This window comes from Podarcis filfolensis (assembly GCF_964270895.1).
Source record: "Podarcis filfolensis genome assembly, chromosome: 8".
NCBI lineage: Eukaryota > Metazoa > Chordata > Lepidosauria > Squamata > Lacertidae > Podarcis > Podarcis filfolensis.
The window spans coordinates 41712146-41733895 of NC_139611.1; the positions used below are offsets into that span (position 1 = coordinate 41712146).

The 21750-nt window shown below is 42.5% G+C and overlaps 1 protein-coding gene across 3 annotated transcripts in view; it reads right to left on the reverse strand.

The window, feature by feature from the left end:
• Positions 1–19479, reverse strand: part of BANP (BTG3 associated nuclear protein) — a 146670-nt gene extending 127191 nt beyond the window's left edge. Inside the window, exons 1-4 of one of the 3 annotated variants that reach the window (XM_083626321.1) lie at positions 19282–19478; positions 3883–4011; positions 3166–3260; positions 969–1168 (exon numbers count right to left, since the gene is read on the reverse strand). In XM_083626321.1, the coding sequence (XP_083482447.1) occupies positions 969–1168; positions 3166–3260; positions 3883–3949 (362 nt within the window). In that variant the 5' untranslated portion in view covers positions 3950–4011; positions 19282–19478. Of the gene's footprint in view, positions 1–968; positions 1169–3165; positions 3261–3882; positions 4012–19281 lie in introns of all 3 variants that reach the window. The other 2 variants (XM_083626322.1, XM_083626323.1) reach the window with 2 other exon arrangements.
• Between the last annotated feature and the right edge of the window lie 2271 nt (positions 19480–21750).

Here is a 21750-nt window from a genome sequence, read left to right on the forward strand (position 1 = left end):
TCTGATGCATTTTGGCTTCCTGCCCTCTGACTGGCCCATACTATCTATGAGACTAAAGGTACAGGGGCTGTGAACCACACTAAAATACATACCAAATCAGTACCAATACATCCCAAATTCAGCACCAAAGAAAGCTTAATTCAGTGACAAAAGTAATTATGCAAATCCAATTGTGCTATTTATACAAAGTTAGTGTGGAGTAGCCAGAATCTATACAGAGCCCCAAAGTCATGCCTTCTAACCACTGCCTGCTCAGGCTTCCAAGAGATTGCTAGTCATTACACTATGGATGGGGAACATCTGGTCCTCCAAGTCCCTCCAGCCCTGGTGAGGGATGATGCAAGCTGTTGTCCAACATCTGAAAGGCCATGGATGTTGACAGATGCATTAGCGAGCCCTAAGAGCTAGAAGTTTGCTTTAAAAAGCAAATGCTCAAATTGTGAAACCATATTTTTCATCAGGCCTTTGATGCATAATATGTCTGGACCACAGCATGTAGTTAACTAACTGTTCTTCACTGATTGTAATCTTTTATTATTGGTATTTATTTTTGTATATCACCCTAGTCTTTGTATTTATGTTATATAAATAAATTCTCAGAATGCTGAATTCTTCATTGAAAGGATAAAAATGAAACCCCAGCCAATTGCCCCAGGATAGACCAGGAGCGATCTGCCACCAAGCTAAAACAGAAGCCAAGCCACTCCATCTGTAATGTACCCTACACCCAGCAAAAGCTAAGGCAAAATGTGGTAGCATTTCCAAGTTATTCACAAAGGGGGCATGTTCAGTCTCACAGGAAGCAACACTGTGAACCTGACAGCGCAATAGCCCCTGAGGGGAATTCATTTGTCATTCTAAACTGCATACCAAGCTCCTGACAGTTATCCAGAAAGCTGCCCAGCTTGTTCATGCCAAGCAGATGCTCTGGAGACAGCACAGGCTGTCCTCACACATTAATGTCTTACCATCTCACTTTGTTGCATGTCTGTGTAGCACCAAGCGGGGAACCTGCCACCATGGGGACTTGGATAGGGCTATGCTGCTTGTTCATGACAAGGTCCAGTTTCTCTTCCAGTGATTTGCAAGTAGCTTCTAGGGCTAGCAGCTTTGCTTCAATACTATCCAATCGCAGGCATATTGTCTGATTAATGGAATACAGGAACGACTAGGGAAGAGAAGCAGCCAAATAAAACAGTGGTATACATATCTTCAAAGAACATACACACATCAATATTCAACTAAATGCCCCGTTTCCTAAAGGAGCACTATCAGGCCACCCGGTCTCTAAGTATGATCATCCGCAAAGTTGATGGAATATCACAGCATTATTGAGGCTTACCTGCAAGTCTCAGTTTAGAAGGCTCTGAATTTGAGGTCAAACTCCAGAACCTTGTTTTCAATGCCATTACTTTACCCTTAATATGGGTGTCTCTGAGGATATGCAGTCATCAAATGGTTTCCAGAAAGTGGTCATAATACCTATGTCTGCCTAGGACCCTCGTACCTACGGGACAGCCTCTCCTGGTATGCCCCACAGAGCCCTTAAGGTCCATAAACAGCAACACTCTAGAGGTCCTGGGCCCTAAGGAAGTCAGATTAGCCTCAACCAGGGCCAGGGCCTTTTCAACACTGGCTCCAGCCTAGTGGAACACTCTGTCTCATGAAACCAGGGCCCTGCGGGATCTGATTTCTTTCCGCAGGGCCTGTAAGACAGAGTTGTTCCGCCTGTCCTTTGGCTTGGAATCAGCCTGATTCCCCTCCCCCTCTTTCCTTTTCCTTCAGTGATGGAACCCCTATTTGGGGACTTCCCTGGCTTTCTTCTGGCCCACGTAGGACCAATCTGGATAGTTGGCCTTGGTGAAGATTTGACGTTTTCTCCCCCCAGTTTTGATCTGGGCGTCCACTGAAATGAGGCTGCATTTTAAGTTGTACTTTAATCCTGTTTTTAAGTTGTATTTGAATCAATTGTTATTATACCTGATGTTAGCTGACCTGAGCCCGGTCTTGGCTGGGGAGGGCCGGGTATAAATAAAAATTATTATTACTATTATTATTAATGAAATCTTTTCATTTTAACATAAAACTTTCAACTAAGCAGATCACTTAGGTCTTTGTAAAACACATGTCCACCACTTCTAGAAACACAAGTGGTGGGGACATGTGGAGAGGCCATTTCCACTGTAGTAGGCTGTGGAAATATTTTTTCTTAATGATACCCCAATCTCAGGTAAGATCTATTTTGCTCTAGCAGGCCCTAGGGCTTGATATCTGATCTGTTATCCTACGCCTCCCACCAAAGTAATTTTTAATCTGATGTTCCAATAGGTTTTAAACTAAGCGGCACTTTGGTTGCTTTTGGAAACAAAGGAGGGATATAAATATTTTATAATCAATTCCCAAAGTTTTGGGTTCTGAAGCAAGTTTGGTAAATATACATACACACACCCTTTGTGCAATTACTGTGATTAATTTCCTAAAGAAATAACAAAAGAGCAGCATTAAGAAGAACCTTCCCCACACTACGAAATATTTTTGTTTTGATTTTCACTTTGTTTTGATTTACTTAAAGAAATTTCTATTGTGCCCCCTGGTGGACTTTAATTAAAAGTTACACAGAAGAAGCAAATTTAGCCCGTTAGGTTAGTTATTCAAGATAGAAAAAACAGCTTGGAAAAAATACAATGCTTAAATTAACTAGTTAACAAAATATTAAGCAATTTTCCAACAGAAGGAGCTAAAGCATACAATAAAATTTAGCCCCTGAAGGGCTTTTGATGCAACCACCTCTACTATCTGCCCAATAGCCCCATAAACAAGTACCTAGTACTAGGAGTATGGAGTCAATCTGCTGTGGCAAGATTCTTGGGTTAGCTTCTGAAGCCTCTGTCTCTGTCTTTCTTAAGGAGAACAAGAAACCTGCAGCTGCAGACAATTTAGAAGTCTTTAGCCCACAATACAGAGATGGGGGAACCTGTGGACCTCCAGATGTTGCTTAACTACAACTCCCATCACCATTGGTTATGATGGCTGGGACTGATGGGAAATGGAATGCTACAACATCTGGAGGGCCACAAAGTCCCCATCCCTGCAGTAACAGAACCTACCCTTGTCCATCCAATACTTGACAACATGTAGTAAATAACAACACATGTCCACAGGCACCTTAATTGAGGGATCCTGGCAATTAATTTCGATCCGTTGACGCTTTATAGGTGGGTCTACATCTTCCTCTGTCACATCATGATTTTCCAACACAACTGCAAAACAAAAACAGAGAAGCTATTTTCAGAATTTCCAGAAAGGACACTGCACAACCAGTACAAATTAAATACAGCCTTTGAATGCAAAGTTGCCACTTGAGTACATGCAAGGAAATTCCTTTCTCCAATCCTATTTTAACAGCTGAAGCTACCTCCTATCTGAGGGTGTTTCAATGGTTGATTCAGACTGAGATAAGCTCTAGATCCATGCTCCCAAACAGGCCAAGCCACAGTCTACATCAGGCTTGCCAACCATCTTCAATCATGTTGTATCCTAACATGCATTCCGTTGCTGGTGGCTGCCAGCACCTCAGTCTCAGTTGCCATGCTTCAGTATCATAAGAAATGTTTAGGGCATAATACAATATGAGACACAGGAAGTAGGGACTGGAAGAAGAGCACATAAACTCTGGGTGTGTGGTAGCCTGTCTCTACTAAAGCACTATTTTATTTAGTCCCAAAGAAACATGAGATTCTATAGATCAGTTCTTCATCATTCTTCATTTGTACAAGACATATAATAAAACATACATGCAACCAACAGCAAAATATAGGGTGCCTTTGCATTTATTCCTCTCTGTGTTACATCTCCCACTGTGTGTCCCCTCCAACAGCATACCTGGATGATCCGGATTCAAGTCCTCAACAGCAATTTGAACCACCTCAGCTAAATCCTGTTCTGTCATCCTTCAGAAACAGGCAGCAGCGCTGGTCCTGAAGAGATGTATCAGTTCATGCAAATCTGATCCTGTAAAACATTGTTAAGAAGAAATTGTAATAAACACAGTGGATGCAAGAGTCACCATATGTCACAAGGGGGTAAGAGTATGTTCAAATCATATTTATGAGCTTTTTCAAAAATATTTTTATTCATTTCTCTTTTTTTTTTAGAAAACATCCCGTTGATCCTCATAAAGAACCAGGTTTCCATCGGTCATTTAGTACAGCACTGTCTCCAACAGCAACAATAGGCAGATAATTCATGCTGCATATACATAATTATATTACTATAGCAATCTGAAATCTCTCTCCACACACAGAGAGAGAGAGAGAAAGAGAAACTCAATATTCTGCTGGATCTGCTGGATCTCTCAGCGGCGTTTGATACCATCGACCATAACATCCTTCTGGACCGTCTTCAGGGGCTGGGAGCTGGAGGCACTGTCATACAGTGGTTCCGCTCCTTCCTCCTGGGCCGTGTTCAGAAAGTGGTGGTGGGGGATGAGTGTTCAGACCCCTGGGCTCTCACTTGTGGGGTGCCTCAGGGTTCTGTCCTCTCCCCCATGCTTTTCAACATTTACATGCAGCCGCTGGGAGAGATCATCAGGAGGTTTGGGCTGGGTGTTCATCAGTATGCGGATGATACCCAGCTCTACCTCTCTTTTAAATCAGAACCAGTGAGGGCGGTGAAGGTCCTGTGTGAGTGTCTGGAAGCGGTTGGAGGGTGGATGGCGGCTAACAGATTGAGGTTGAATCCTGACAAGACAGAAGTACTGTTTTTGGGGGACAGGAGGCGGGCAGGTGTGGAGGATTCCCTGGTCCTGAATGGGGTAACTGTGCCCCTGAAGGACCAGGTACGCAGCCTGGGAGTCATTTTGGACTCACAGCTGTCCATGGAGGCACAGGTGAAATCTGTGTCCAGGGCAGCTGTTTACCAGCTCCATCTGGTACGTAGGCTGAGACCCTATCTGCCTGCGGACTGTCTCGCCAGAGTGGTGCATGCTCTGGTTATCTCCCGCTTGGACTACTGCAATGCACTCTACGTGGGGCTACCTTTGAAGGTGACTCGGAAACTACAACTAATCCAGAATGCGGCAGCTAGACTGGTGACCGGGGGCGGCCGCCGAGACCATATAACACCGGTCTTGAAAGACCTACATTGGCTCCCAGTACGTTTCCGAGCACAATTCAAAGTGTTGGTGCTGACCTTTAAAGCCCTAAACGGCCTCGGTCCAGTATACCTGAAGGAGCGTCTCCACCCCCATCATTCTGCCCGGACGCTGAGGTCCAGCGCCGAGGGCCTTCTGGCGGTTCCCTCATTGCGAGAAGCAAAGCTACAGGGAACCAGGCAGAGGGCCTTCTCGGTAGTGGCGCCCGCCCTGTGGAACGCCCTTCCAGCAGATGTCAAAGCGATAAACAACTACCTGACATTCAGAAGACATCTTAAGGCAGCCCTGTTCAGGGAAGTTTTTAACGTGTGATATTTTATTGTATTTTTGGTTTTTATGGAAGCTGCCCAGAGTGGCTGGGGAGGCCCAGCCAGATGGGCGGGGTATAAATAATAAATTATTATTATTATTATTATTATTATTATTATTCACAATTACTAAATGCTAAGGTTAGAATTTCCCACTGCACTCATAAGAAGAAAAAGGAAGAAAAGGGAAGAAAAAGCTACCCTTTTCTTACCCTTGGATGACTCATTGTGAGGACAGTCTCAAAAGCTCTTCATCTTGAAATTAGTTACCACAACATACTTGCACAATTTGCCTTCTAATGTAAACCATAAGAGGTGCGTAAATAGTGGTAGACATATTTTTCCCACCATTTTCATTCTAGGACAGTTAAAGAAATGGTAGCTGACATCTTCCTTTTTTTAGCTTAACAGTGAAATTCTATACTTGTCTACTCAGACGTTAAGTCCCACTAAGTTCAATGGTGCTTGCTTCCTAGTAAGTCAGCAGAGTTCTAGAAAATTAAATGTGTATATGGAGGCAAGCAATAGTTCTAAAGCAGGAACTTTGTTTTTAGATGATGCAGACACTGTAACATGCATACTCTTAACACCGACATAATTCTATGATTCTATTATTCTCTTCTAAGCAAGAGGGCATTTATTTATTAATATTCTACCCCACCTTATCCCCAAGGGAGACTAACAAATCAATAATACTCAAAGCAGACAGAAGATTGAAAATTAAAGTAAGAGGTGAACTCAAATGTCACACAAGCAGACTTCCACTTCTTCAATAGGACTCTCCCTTCCTCTCCCCACCACCCCCGCCCCCCGCAGCCCTCCACCCCACCCCCCGGACTGTCTTGGAGAATACACCAACTCTTTAGAGCAGATTGGGGCAGCATGGTGGATTGCAGGAAGGAGGAGAGGATGGGACTAGTCTTTACTGCAATCAAGTGATAGAGTGGCTTGCGCTCTGCGACTTCCTTCCCAAAGTCCTCTTTCCTTGTCCTGGACTGATCCAGTACATCTATACACACAGATATATGAGGAATTATGCCAAAGAGTGAGGCATTCTCATAAACCAGTCTTCTCCAAACTGGTGCTCTCCAGATTTTTTGGACTACAACTGCCATCAGCCCTAGCATCATGCAGCAGCATCCAAAACACCTGAAGGGCACCTGGTTGAGGAAAGCTGTCATAGGCTCTCTTTGTCAGCACAAAATGAGATTTGGAAGCTGCTTTGGTTTGAATTAAATCAGTTTTCTCTCTCCAGTCTCCAGAGTTTCCACAATTCAGCTCCTGCAATATTCAGTTCCAATCCCAGCATTCAGCTCTGGTTCTAGAGCCAAACATTTTTCAGCACTGTCCCCCTGGAGTTCCCTGTCAGGGATTGTTAGAGGTCTTATTAAAGGAAATCTCCAGCCTCCAAAAGCTGAATTAAAATTGCTGGAGCAATCCACATCTGCATTTCCCACACTTGGGGGAGGGGGAGAAATGGAGAGAGAGAAGAACAGGCAGATTGAGGGGGTTTTTCAATACCTGAAGCAAAAAAATATTGGGGAAATAAACTTCATTTGCCAGTGGAAATGGCAATTTATCATTAACCACTAGCACTGAATCAAAGCCAACTGCACACACCGACTTTTCCCTTCTTCTGCTCAAACATAAGAATGCAATTAAAACAGGCAGGTGGAGAACACCACAGCATCGCCCAGGTTCCTGGACCAGCCAAGGCAGCAGCTGCTCATTACAAAAAAATATATGCATTCTAGATTCTTCCAAATGAGGACACTACACGGTATTGGAGGCATTTACTCAAAACACTTCTGCTGCCAAGAGATTCATTTGAAATTCGGATCACCGTGAAAACTATTGTGATTGCATTCGCTGTGGCAGCATGCCCAAGTAACCTAGCAAGAGATTTAGGGCATGTGGTTGCCATTTCTATCATTTTGGCAAATTAAGTTTGCCATTTCTCAGAAGTCCTGGAAACTAGCCAGTCGTAACATAATAAAACAGCTGTGCTAGGATTACTGTTTCATATTGTCACTAACTGCAAGCTATTGGAAGCCCTGCCCTGAACTTGAAGAGAAAGAATATTTCAATCCATGCATTAAGAAAAGGGAAAGAACAAGTCAAAATCCCCCACCCTCCGCTTTTCAACTTCCTTTACTCGTAAGAAAATCAAAATTCACACAGATTAACACAATACATGTCCCGCAATTTAAAGTAATATTAACATATATATGCATGTGTATTTTACAATCACCATACTGCAGGTTCTGGTGACCAACAAGAGAGTCCAAAATCATATAAAGTTGTAGTCAGTGTTCCACATGTAGAGCAGTTCACCAAGAGGTCACACCAATTTTTACAGTGTCCTTTTATCCTTGGGTTTTTAGCTTGAAGTTTAAGCTACAATTTGAAAATGTACTGTTCATCCTGGGTATTTATGTTTAAAAGATAATCCAGATAATTTTTGGGATAAGTTGCATTCCCTGCTTACTTGCATTCCAGCCTATCAAAGGCCTTTTCTGCAGTGACAAACACCACTATATGTTTTGTATTTTATAATATGTTCCTCCTCTGCAATAAAATAAAATAAATGCTTTAGTAATGGCTTATTATGCAAAGGTTGGTATTTTATTATCTACACTAAGAGAGATAGGCAGACAGTTCTCAAGCAATGCTGGGTAATTATCAGGCTTAGGAATCAATTTTGCATCCTGTCAAGGGAGAAGAAATCAGTCTAGTCCCTACTTTTCTTAAAAATAAAAAAAATTGGAAAGTATGAATCATATAAAGCATGTTATAGTACTGCACATTAAGACCAGCTGGTCCTGCTCCATTTTTCAGTTTATGCTCTTCTTTGACCACAAACTTGACATGAGCCAACAGTGTGACGTGGCAGCTAAAAAAGCCAATGCAATTCTGGGCTGCATCAATAGGAGTATAGCATCTAGATCAAGGGAAGTAATAGTGCCACTGTATTCTGCTCTGGTCAGACCTCACCTGGAGTACCGTGTCCAGTTCTGGGCACCACAGTTCAAGAAGGACACTGACAAACTGGAACGTGTCCAGAGGACGGCAACCAAAATAGTCAAAGGCCTGGAAACGATGCCTTATGAGGAACGGCTAAGGGAGCTGGGCATGTTTAGCCTGGAGAAGAGGAGGTTAAGGGGTGATATGATAGCCATGTTCAAATATATAAAAGGATGTCACATAGAGGAGGGAGAAAGGTTGTTTTCTGCTGCTCCAGAGAAGCGGACACGGAGCAATGGTTCCAAACTACAAGAAAGAAGATTCCACCTAAACATTAGGAAGAACTTCCTGACAGTAAGAGCTGTTCGACAGTGGAATTTGCTGCTAAGGAGTGTGGTGGAGTCTCCTTCTTTGGAGGTCTTTAAGTAGAGGCTTGACAACCATATGTCAGGAGTGCTCTGATGGTGTTTCCTGCTTGGCAGGGGGTTGGACTCGATGGCCCTTGTGGTCTCTTCCAACTCTATGATTCTATGATTCTATGATTCACGTCAAGTACCTTTTGCAATTTTATAGGTGCACTCACAAATGTCTCCTGCCTGATTACACAACTTTTGGAACAAATTGGGGAATATTTGGGCTCTTGTACAAGTTCTCTTTTTGCCCAGCATATCTTGAACAGAACTTAAGAACGGAGCTTTGCTAGATCAGATTAAAGGCCCATAAGATGCAACCTAATGCCTCATGGGAAACCCACGGACAAGATAGAGTGCCTTTGAATATGGAGAAAATGCCACATAGCAGCCTTGCCAATAGCTGTCCCAACATAGAGGACTCAATGTGGCAATGAGTTCCTGGCAGCCCCCCACCAGGAGGGCAATGCATGGGACTGCTTTGGGTTACTTCCCAAAACATTTTGAAAACACTACATTGTTTTGTTACCCATTGTTTTGTTTGTTTAGTTATAAGAAAGGCATTTCCCCTCCTTTTCATGGTAAGATGATTTTTATGCATAAGATTGGTTTATCCATTTCAAATTCAACTTGGTACCATATGCGGATAGCACTCAGCTGAGTCTTTTTCCCAATTCAAGAAATCTTGCCTTGGGCTTTGTCACAGATGTGTTTTCCACACTTTGCTCCAAAGCCACAAAAATAGCTTATTATTCTATGCAGTACTGAGGTGTTTGCTTTTCATTTTAATGAAAACTGAAAATTATTTCAATTTCATTAAGTGTCCGAAGGCCAAGAAAAATTGGGCCTGAGTTGATTTGTGAGCTGTCAGTTATCCATTCCTTACTGGAACCTCAGTCCTAAAAACATATGCAACTTGGCAATAAGCTCTTAAACTGAACTAACTTTCAACCAAGCATGCTTTGGGTCACAGTTTAAAGAAAAAATCAAAATCCATGAAAATCATCAGGTATTCGGCAAATGACATCATTGGGATGTATCACACAGAATTCTATCAATTTACATCTTCTGGCCATCTCCACATTTTGTAAAACTGAAATGACAGTTTATATGAAGGGTGGAGAATGTTTGGCCCAGGAGCAGAATGAACACTCTAGGGCTCTCTACCAGGCTCTAAGAAATCTTCCCAGGCCCCACACTTCTTTCAACAAGCCACCCCTCAGCAGCCCTTATCCAGGAATTTAAGTGCTTTTGCAAAACTGGAATGTGTCCCATACCCCTCAACTGCCCCAGTTGAAATGTGACATCCCAATTTTGGATGCCATGCCCTCAGTAGAAACCATGAGCCCTCACAAGGCCAGAATGTTTGCCATTGTACAAAGATGAGAGTTGCATGTCGGCCCACCCTACTTCACCTCTGGCCACATCTATCACTATCGTGTTCTGCCCCCCACCCCTACCCCTGGGGGTTACCTACAAGGAAATGCAGTCCTCAGCCTGAAAAATAGCTTACATACCAAGGTAAGAGAACACTAACAGCGAACCCAGGGGCAGGCATGTAAGTCTGTTGCAGAGAAATAGAGGGTCTTGTGTCTCCATTGAGGTTTAAGGAATTGTAAGCTTCAATCTCCAATACATTCACTAGGGCATGGGTGGGCAAACTAAGGCCCAGGGGCCGGATCCAGCCCAATCGCCTTCTAAATCCAGCCCACGAACGGTCCAGGAATCAGCGTGTTTTTACATGAGTAGAATGCGTCCTTTTATTTAAAATGCATCTCTGTGTTATTTGTGGGACCTGCCTGGTATTTTTACATGAGTAGAATGTGTGCTTTTATTTAAATTGCATCTCTGGGTTATTTGTGGGGCATAGGAATTTGTTCATTTTTTTTTTCAAAATATAGTCCGCCCCCCCCCACAAGGTCTGAGGGACAGTGGACCGGCCCCCTGCTGAAAAAGTTTGCTGGCCCCTGCGAATAGGGAGTATGTCTATTCTGTGGGATTTACTTCTGAAGAAGCATGTTTAAGGTTTCATAGTTAGGATGGTGTAAACATATGTGGGCTAAAGCCCACAATATATTTCACAAAAGCAGAAAAGGTCAATGAATACTCATGCTGTCATATTTTTGGCGGCTTTAAAAATCTGGGTCGGGATCCATATTTACAACAATGTCTCTGTCTATTAACTTTGGTTCCAAGTGACAGCTATAACAGTAATAGAAATATAGGGGGAAAGTCTAATAAATGCTGTACATCCTTCACAGCTGCCATCCTTTGCTGTTTTAAGGGTAAAAAACATGAGTAGAGAGAGATCCCGGGCACCTAGGAACAATGGCCTCTGCTTTTTCAGTGTGGGCACCTAAATACTTGATAATGTCATCTAAGAATCTGTAATTATTTCCTATTCCAAAATAAAACTAGGTATCAAAAGCCATATCAGTTTAAAAATAGAACTGCCCAAACATTTTTACAGCTTAAAAAGTGCAATCATAACATTCTGTCAACATCTTAATCCAAAAAACTATACTCAGCATTTGAAACCTGTCACAGTTATTCTAAAACATACAAAATAAACTAAAATTAATAAAAAGAAGCTACGTGTCAAGATACAAAGGTTTTTCCAGTACTTAAAGGGTATTTAATTGAAGTGTAATTCTTGGCTTTTCTAGTCACATAACTAACTGCCTTCCGAACCAATTTTCTTCTATCATGCATGTTTGTGGTACTGTAGTAATTTACTGCACAAACAGAAATTCTTTCCTGGTATTAAAAAAAACCCAAAAACTTAAGATGAAATAAGTCCAGTGCGAAGTGAGAATTTATGAACATTCTAACACATTGCTGTCATGGTTATTCAATGCATCATTTTTCCTTTCCCAGGCACCAAATGACAGCCAAATCTTCCTTTAGTAGCCTACTTGCCCTTCATCCAGCTCTGACATAAACAGCTAAGAACGCTCTTTTACAAACCCAGTCACCTCTGTGATTTGTTCTAACTTTATAAACCTTACACTTGGCTCCTATCAGCAGACTTGTTGGCAGCTAGATCTTAGTCATCTCATGCTAGCCCATTGCTCCCTAACCAATTACATCATATGTCAACATATTGTAACACTGATTAATAGGCATAACATAATAAAAAGCAGCCCTTTAGTAAAAGAAGGTCAACCGCATTGTAAGCAGGAGCCCTGCCAGTTCTCCGAGGGCCTTTTCTGCATGACTTTTAAGGGTAGAATTAAGATGTAGAACCTCAAAAGGATTCTCATTGGAAAGAGAGATTTCATGCTACACAGGCACCCTCATAAAACTACAAAGGGAACCCAAACGTGTCCAGTCTCAAGATTACAGAACTGCAGTTCTTCTTAGTTTTTGCCTTCCTTCTTGCCTCCATATAGAGCTATTTTTCAAATTGCTTGCATCTGGACTGGGAAAACCCTAGGCAACTAGTCATTCATGTTGGTGTTTTCTCAGTTCCATGAAGCATTTTCCCCTAAATGTTGGCTCTTCAGAATTTAATGTGTTCTTCCAATCCTCATTTGCCTACTTCGGATTCTTACTAATTTTAATCACAACTATAATCATCAAAAATTCATCAAAAGCCTGCATAGTGCAGAACATAAATCGGCATTTAGTCTGAGACCAGAATGCCATACTGGAAGGGCCTTGGCCTGATCTGACAGAGTTGTCATATGAAACTACAGCTGTGCTTTTGGAAGCTTCCATTTACAGGCAGTGCAAAGGCCTTGATATGCCAAAAAGATACCGAGAGGCAACCAATGCCTCTTTTGGCTTACATAGATGCAGCCTACACGTAAGATATTCCCATAAAGTTCAATAGAACCTATTCCCAAGTAAGTATTTGTAGGACTGCTGCGCAATACGTACATGGTTGTTGGCGTCTGTGTCAGGAGACTATGGTAGAGTGTGCATTCAAGAGTGAAGTCAAACCATTGGGAGAGTTACAGCGTCTGATGCAGCTGTAGAGACCGATATGAGAAAAATGTATGTTTTGCAGGTGGGGTAGATGAAGGCGTCGGGTTTCACTGATGCAGGTGCACTAAGGCATTTCTTCTCTCTACACTAGGGAAGACTGAGGCACTGAACAAAGTTTCAGAGTCATGTTCTACACTGCTCCCCATTCAGTCACAAAGCTTACTGTGTGGCCTTTGAAGTGGTCAAGAACCCTCAACCTCTCCAAGTTGATAAATGGCAATTAAAAGAAACCATTTATCAACAATCATAGCCTTGGCACTCATTACCTCATTTTGCTTTAAGGGCAAAATACATCTAACCTTTACATTCATTTGTGCAAAGTGTGATGCTATTTCACTCCTATGCAGAAATCTAAACGTGCATTATCCACTCGTTATGCTCCCTATGTAAGGTCACTTGTGCTTCTCTGGCACTGAGGAGGCCTAAAAGGGCAAACATCATTGTAATTTTCTTAGGAACCCAAACTGAAATTTTAAATTACCGTACTTTTCCATGTATAAGACGAGGTTTGTTTATTTTAAAATGTTAAAAATTGGGGGTTGTCTTATACATGGAATGTGCATAGGGGGGACTTGGGATTGGTTGCTGCCGCGAGCCAGAGATTGTCAGCAGCTATTGGGTATGCTATTGGTGGTTGCATCAAGGGCTAGTTTTTATTGGCTGTCGCTGCGGTAATTGGTTGGGCGACTGGCAGCTTCTGCCAGCGAGGGGACAGACGATAGGCAGCTTTTGCACCATGTGCGAGTGGCAGTTAAGTGAGCAAATTTCAGCATTCCCCCAACAAAAAAAACCCCACCAAGTCTGAGCTGCCCCCCCCCAAAAGCTCCACAACTCTGGGAAATCTCCCATTTTCTTAATTTGGAGTCCCCAAAAATAGGAGGCGTCTTATACATGGGGGCATGTTATACACAGAAAAATATGGTATACTGTGAATCTACATGGCCTCGTGGTTTGATTTGTCTCTCTTCCTGGCACCACACCAGCCCATGGACACAGGGCAACGTCACGCAGTATCATCACAGGCACAGGGTCACAGGTACATAGGAAGAACACAAACAAAACTCCTGCTCCATTTCAACCCTTTACAGAGGCTGCAGCGTTAGCCTTTAAAGTGAACAGCCTTCAAACAGAAGTGCCTACAAAATATTAGCAGAAAATAAGATTGTATGACTGGTGCAGAAAGGGAAGGAGTTGTGGTGAACAAATAGTTTGTATTTACCAAATGTTCTTGACCATTTAGATGTTCACAGCAAAGGGAAAGAAACATTTCTCGGTAGTCAACTTGCCTGTGAATCAAAATATTTGTATATGCTGATCGAAGTGCAAACAACCTGGATACATCTTACTTCAAATTATCCAAAGAATTTACACTAACTCTTTAAATAAAGGATCTCTTTTTAGGATGCTGCAGAAAACTAATACTTTGGGGGGGTATGGGTGCTTGTCATATATGGGGGTGGGGTGGGGGTGGGCAGTGCTTGGGAGAGAACTGTAGAAACTTTAAACAAATATAGGAAGATTGCCAATTTAAAATAGAATTCGGTGTATTCTTTTTTAATTATTTACTAAAAAGTGTGACCATCTGACTCACGTTATCAATTAATAGGAGCAAGAAGAAAATGATGGTATTGTGTTTGCTGCACTCAAGAGTATCACTGTCCATCTGTGTTATGAAGATTAAACCAATGGACTGGGAGAATGACAAAGCAAGTCCCACAATGGAACCCTGCTTAACTTTTCCCCAATGGTATTTGCATACTCCAAACCCTGACCCACATATATAGATGGGGCTGGCAGCACACAGTATAGTTAGAGAGGAGACAGCAAAAGCCAGCCCCCCCGGCAATACACCTTTAGTGGGGAAGAGAGCAGAGAGGGTGAGCTCCTATCCTGTAGGGCAGTGTTCCGCAAAGTGTGGTATACTCTCAAGGGTATGCAAAAGGCTTTCAAAGGGTACATGGCAGAATTTGTTCTGGTCTAGATAAAATAGTATTACAGTGGTGCCTCAGGTTACATACACTTCAGGTTACATATGCTTCAGGTTACAGACTCCGCTAACCCAGAAATATTACCTCGGGTTAAGAACTTTGCTTCAGGATGAGAACAGAAATCGTGCTCCAGCGGCACGGCGGCAGCAGGAGGCCCCATTAGCTAAAGTGGTGCTTCAGGTTAAGAACAGTTTCAGGTTAAGAACGGACCTCCGGAACGAATTAAGTACTTAACCCGAGGTACCACTGTATTAGAACTACCTCCAAGTTATCTTTGCCAAAGAAAGGGTATGCCAATGAGACTAAACTCTCAAAAGCATTATGCGATTATTCTAAGTTTGGGAAACACAGCTGTAGGGAATCTTGTGGGACTGGAACCCAGCCCCACATGGAGAGAGCGAGCTGAGTTCCAGTACTTCAGCCTGCTTCACAGCCTTCAGCCATCTAAAACAAACCCAAGCACTATATGCCATTACTGTTTTAGGCTGCCAAGGGCGTGCTCTCACACATTTCCAATATACTGTTTCAACACTTTAAACCATATGTCTAACCCCTTTTCACCCCAAGTTAATGAACAGTATAAAAGAAGGAACAAAGAAGAGAAACTAAGGCTGCAATCCTTAACACACCTAGAGGGAGCAGTTTTTGTTTTTCTCAGAAATTTACGTATAAGTAAGCAAGGACAAGATCCAATTGCAAAAGTCACACTTGGATTCTGCATAGTTATTTTAACAATGCAGATCACTGAGCAGGGAGAACAGAAATTGCTTGTACTTGTAAATCCACTTCAGGGAATCCGAACACAGATTATGGAGTAACTTTGCCAAACTGATTGGATTGACATCATCAAAACAAATTACGCAGCATAACAGTTCTGAGTATAAATATTTATTTTAACAAAGGTTGTACTTCAAATATCCTTCAGAAGGTTTCCAACAGTTTAAAAAAGAACCCACAAAACTGAAGCTATTTGAAAGCAATTGTTAGAGCCAATGATGGGCTAGTACATCAAATTTGTATTGTATTATCAATATAATCAGGGATTTTTTTCAGGGGAAACTCAGGAACTCAGTTCCGGCACCTCTCAGGTGGGCGCCATTTGCCATTTTAAGGGAATGAGGGAGGTGTTCATGGTTCCAGCACCTCTTTTCCTAGAAAAATAGCACTGAATATACTGTACAGTAATAAATTTGCTGCTCATAATTTTCAAGGGAAGAGCGCCATCTGGTGAAAAACCAGTATGTCCTTGCAGAATGCATCACAAGTGTCTTGAGCAGCAAAACCAAACAAACAAAACAGGTGAACTATGCAGCTGCAAATCCAAATAGCACTCTTTTGTTACACTTTTTCTGTTTAAGATGGTAAAGATGAAAGGATAATGGTGTGAACAGAAAGAAGCAGTGAATAAGAAGCAACAACATAAGGGAGATTATCTTGACCCTACAGCAGAGAAAAGGAGGAATGGATCCAAGCAAAAAGAAATATTATTTCAGCAAGGATGGACATAGACTAGTCTTCACAGGAATGTAGGAAGTTGCCTTTTATCAAGCCAATTTATTTGTCCATTTAGTACACTCTGGTCTTGTGTGACCAGAAGCTCTCTGGGTGGTTTCAGGCAATCAGAAGAGTCCTTCCCACCAGCATTCCCACTGACCCTGATTCAATCAAAGATTCCTCAAGGACTGAACCTGGGCCTGTCTGCACACAAAGCAGGCAAACGCTACCTCTGAGCTATTCTTCTATATACCTCCCAATTCATCAGTAATCTGCCTCCTTCCCCCTAATTTATTTTTCTTATATTTATAGCCTGTCTTTCTTCCATCATGGAACCCCAAGTGGCATATGTGTGGTTTGCAGGTACTGATCTGACCCAGACCTGCATGGCTCCAACAGGGAGGGCAGTTTCATGTTCCTTTTTAGACCATAAATATATGTACAATAAATAGTATTTGCATTTCCCACAGACCCTGATTCCAAGCAGGTTTTGCAATGGCAGCTGAACTAATTTTCTTGCTTTCAAATCCCATTTCATTGTTCGTGTGTTTGGGGTTAAGAATTTAAACAGTTTCACGCAACTGACTTCACTCTCTGGCAACGTGTAGTTTGAGGGCAAATGTTACGGCACTTAAGAAATGTAAACAGGGTGCAACAATTCACTTGTACAGTCATACCTCAGGTTGAATGTGCTTTGGGATGAGCACGTTTGAGTTGCGCTCCACGGCAACCCGGAAGTAATGGAGCGCATTACTTCCGGGTTTCGCCGCTTGCGCAGACGCTCAAAATGACGTCATGTGCATGCGCAGAAGTGGCGAAAAGCGACACACATGTGTGCAGACGTGCCATCGCTAGTTACGTTTGCTTCTAGATGCAAACAGCGCTCCGGAACGGATCCCGTTCGCATCTAGAGGTACCACTGTAACCCCACATTATGACCCATGAGGACGCCTTAAGGGCTACTCTTTGCTACACTTGCCACTTCCATTTCCAGACTTATTCTGTTGCTTCTCCTGTTCTGGTTGGATAAATTGTAAGCTCCCTTTTTCTCTATTATCATATCTTCATGCATACTGAGAGCACAGTATAAACAAGTTCCGCATTATAGAAGACAGAAATACAACACATTTACATGCCACACCTGACATTTAACTAGGTTGTGAGAAATTATCTAAATAATATTATGTATTAATAATCAGTTACCTATAATAAACTTGCAGCAAGCTTCATTGTGGCCCATCTCACTTTCTAATAGCACTAAACAAGTTGCCTATCCCAGTTCTATGCAAAGCTTGCCCGGTTACAACTTTGCAAAATTGTAAAGTAGCCTGGAGATCATTGAAGTTTAGCTTATATCAACAATGGGGAGTGAGAGCCTAGAAAACATGTGCTTGCCCTACAGCAAGCATAGGGAACCTGTGGCCCTCCAGGAGATTTTGTTGGACTATAACTTCCATCCTCCCAAATGAACATCCAGAGGGCCACAGATTCCCTATCCTTGTCCTAAAACTAGATTATGTATTGTATTCACGTCAAGCTTAATCAAAAGGAGAGCATTCACTTCAAGTCCAGCCAAGGATAAATATGGGTACAAAATATTAAACATGTTTTCATTGGATTTTTCTTTGCATCGTGTCACAATCAAAATTTCACGTGGTTGTTGTTTCAACACATGCGCATTACTGAAATTGTAACGTTCAATTAGCCTTTTGACAATAACTGAACAAGTGTAAAAATATTTCATCAGGTTAAAATGAACGAAACTGACAATGAAATATTGGTAGCAAAGGACGAATCTGGGAGTTAATAAGAGGATGACTACAAAACAGAGGTAGTTTGAATGTGTTTCTAAACATTATCCACTCAGATTCCATCATGACAAGATGAATTAAGTATCCTATTATTGTTATTATTAAGTTCTAAGGTTGGGAGATCCCGTGTGTGTGTGTGTGTGTGTGTGTGTGTGTGTGTGAACACATACTGAAAAACAGAAATACAACAGAAACAGCAAATAATCAAAAAATAATCAAAAACAAGCAAGCCAAATGCTTCTCAGAACAGAGCAATCTTCAAGTGATGACAAAATGTTGTCAGGGAGGTAGCTGATACTCCAGAGCCCAGGCACAGCAACAGAGCAAAACCTTGGTGACAGGACTGACACCAGGCTTCCATAGGCTAAAATACCCCATTGATATGTAAATAAATACATTTAAGTGGCTTCCCACCAAATTAAGAACACATTTTCAACCTATTCAAATTTGCTTTTACTCAATCTCACATATTCATGCTTGTTGTGGTTTTCCACTTCCTATACTACAATCCACCTTGAACACTGTTCTTCTGTGGGAAAGCAGATTAGATTATAACCTTATCTCTGTGTTGTGTCCAGTAGGTATGCCTGCCCTTCCAGGCAAGGATCTGTATTTTGTTGCTGTTGTTGTTTTTAGAAAAGGCACCAGCACACGCGCTGATGAAACCATAAGGATCAATCAATATTATCTAGAAAATCAAAAAGTTGCAACCCTACGTTTTTAAACGAGTAATTTTACCCGTGTAAAAAAAAAACAACGAATTATTGAGGTATGCAAATATATGCAAATCAGGAAGCTAACAGACAGATACACGCACACATATTTAACATTTATAATCCTAAATAAATGATGTCTTATCATCTAAATTCGTGCAAGGCGGTGGGGCGGTGAAAGAGAGATAAGCAGGGAAATCCCGCCTCCCGTTCCAGGAGGGGAGGGGCCAAGCAGCTCGCGGCGGCGGCGCGGGGGGGGGGAGTGAGAGGCTGAGAGTGAAGCCCCGCCCCTCGCTCGCCCTCCTCCCGCCTCCCCCTCGCGGCCCAGCGGCCGAGGCGCTGTGAGGGAAACCGAGCGGGTTTTCCGGCGTCGTGAGGGAGCCGCGCGAGGCCCGCGCCGAGGAGCTCCAGCCCGAGCCAGCCGCCCAGCCGCGGGGGAGAGCGAGGTTACCGTTTGCCTTGCCGAATTCTCGTGGTGTTTGGTCGGGCGGCTGCGATAATGGCGTCCTTCCTCGCGAGAGATCCTCCGGAGTCGACACTGCGCAGGCGCCACAAAGCCCCGCCGCTCCCCTTCGACTGCCTCGAGGCGCTGCGCACGCGCGCTGAAGGGCTCCCACCTTTGGTCCATGGCAGCCAACCCAACGCCAGAGCCTCCAGCCGGCGAGCGGCTGGACTACGTGTCCCGGAGGGCCTTGCGCGCAGGGGGACTCCCGTGAAGCTCGCTTCTCCCGAGGCATGCTGGGAGTTGTAGTAACCAGGGAAAGAAGAAGTGGACGCTGGGGAGTGTAGTTGTAAACCTCAATGATGCTTTGGGATCAGAGTTTGGAAGCTTGAGGCCACCAGGTGGCAGAAATAAAGCAGAGCGATGGTTAGGTCATGTTTTCAGGGTTGTCATTCCCGCCAAATATTGCTCAAAGCCTCAATAAGCATGTAGCGTGATTTTGTATATATGATGTCTGTGTGGCTCAAACACATAGGCAGAGACCGATACATTACATACACAGGGAGATAGAGATAATTATTTTCATTTTATCACATAAATACCCTGCCTTTCTTCCAATGGCCTCAAGCTGGCATTCACTGTTCTCCCTCTTCCCATTTTATCTGCACAACAACCCTGTGAGGTAGGTTAGGCTGAGAAACAGCGATTTTCCCCAGGTCACCGAGTGAGCTTCACGACTGAGTGGGGACTGGAATCATAGTCTCCCATATCTTAGTCCTATACATTGAACAACAAGGAGGAACTGGCTTGGTGTTAAAACCAGTCAGAAATGTGGAAGAAGGTCTAGCTCTGTGACAGAGCACCTACTTTACATGCAAAAGGTCCCAGGGCTGGGAAAGGCTCCTGTCTGAAAACCTGGAAAGCTGGTGCTGGTCAGTAAGAAAGCAAAACAATTTATCTTATAGCACCTTAAAGGTGAATTTAATCCAACATAAGCTTTTGTACAAATACCATTCTATTTTTATTTTATTTGCCTATTTAACAAGATTTATAGACAACTTAATAAAATAAATACCGGTACATACAAATCTCTAAGGCATTTACAAAGCCAAGTAGACAAATTGTCTACCCATGTTTCTATATGCAGCACACTCTTACGCATGTTTACTGAAGAAGTAAATCTCCCTAGGATAGCAGCACCACATCCAGTGCCATTCATCTGAAGCACATGGTTGCCCCCCTCAAAAAAAAAAAACACTCCAGGGAACTATGGTTTACCCCTCACACAACTAAATACCCAGCACATTTAAGAAACTACAGTTTCCAGGATTATTCAGGGGAAGCCATGTGCTGTAAATGTAGGTTGTGGGTGTAACTCTAGAGCTCCTAGGTAAAGAGCTGGAGCTGGAAGCGTGGTATCTCATGCAAAATAATAATAATTGAAATGCCATCTGCAAATGGCCAGAACAGGGATAGCAATTTGCAAGGCAAGTGTAGCAAGAAAAGGGTACTGTTTCTGGTAAACTGGGACAGCTGGTGCGTATGTTGAATTATGTATACAAATGTAACTGAACTGCAGCTTCCCATTGTGATTCATTGTCTTTTGGCCTCGCTGGTTACAAATTCGGAGAGAGGGGGAACTATGTGGAATCATAAAAGGCTAACAATTCAGCATAACCTTTCATGGGCTACAGTCCACTTCATGAGAATGACAGTTCACATATCTATTGATGGGAATTCTCATCTACAGAAACTTATAAGGTCCCTCCAACTTCTACACCTAATAACTGCAAATAAAACTTCATGTAGATTTTATTCCTCAACATGTATTATGCCATACTAGATTTGTTGATGTTTTAAGTTTCTGTCAACCATGGCAGGGCCCTTGGATTCTCTGCTTTTCCCAAGCAAATCAGTGTTTGACAAACACTGTCCATAACCTCATTTATCAGTTCAAGACGTTTTTAAATATTATTATTCAAAGCAAATTCTATATACCCGGTGTATAATTTAAGGCAGTGCTTTTTTTCTTTTTTAAAAAAATGTTTAGGGATACTCTCGTTTTCCTACTCATATTGAAATACTGTCCCTCAATGAGGCCAAACTTAGATTCACAAAATGTTTAGGGGGTATGCGTACCTCTGCGTACCCCCGGGGGGGGGAAGCACCAATTTAATGTAGAAAATTAACTCTCGGTGCACACAGTTTTGCAAAGGGTCAGTGCAAAGGTTGCCCCATGTAAAGAGGTCAAAAAATCATACATGTTCACAATCTGTAGTAATTTCCTGTGTAACCTGTAGCAGATCTACAGATATAGAGCAGAAAAAGATAGAGGAGAAATATTGTCATAAACAGTTAACATTTTTATATAGCATGAGTGCATGTATAGCAGATTGTGACAGTTCAAAGCATTACATGTGTATTATTAATAAAAAAATATAAAATTTATAAAAATTTATAAGGTGCCAAAGTTTTCCA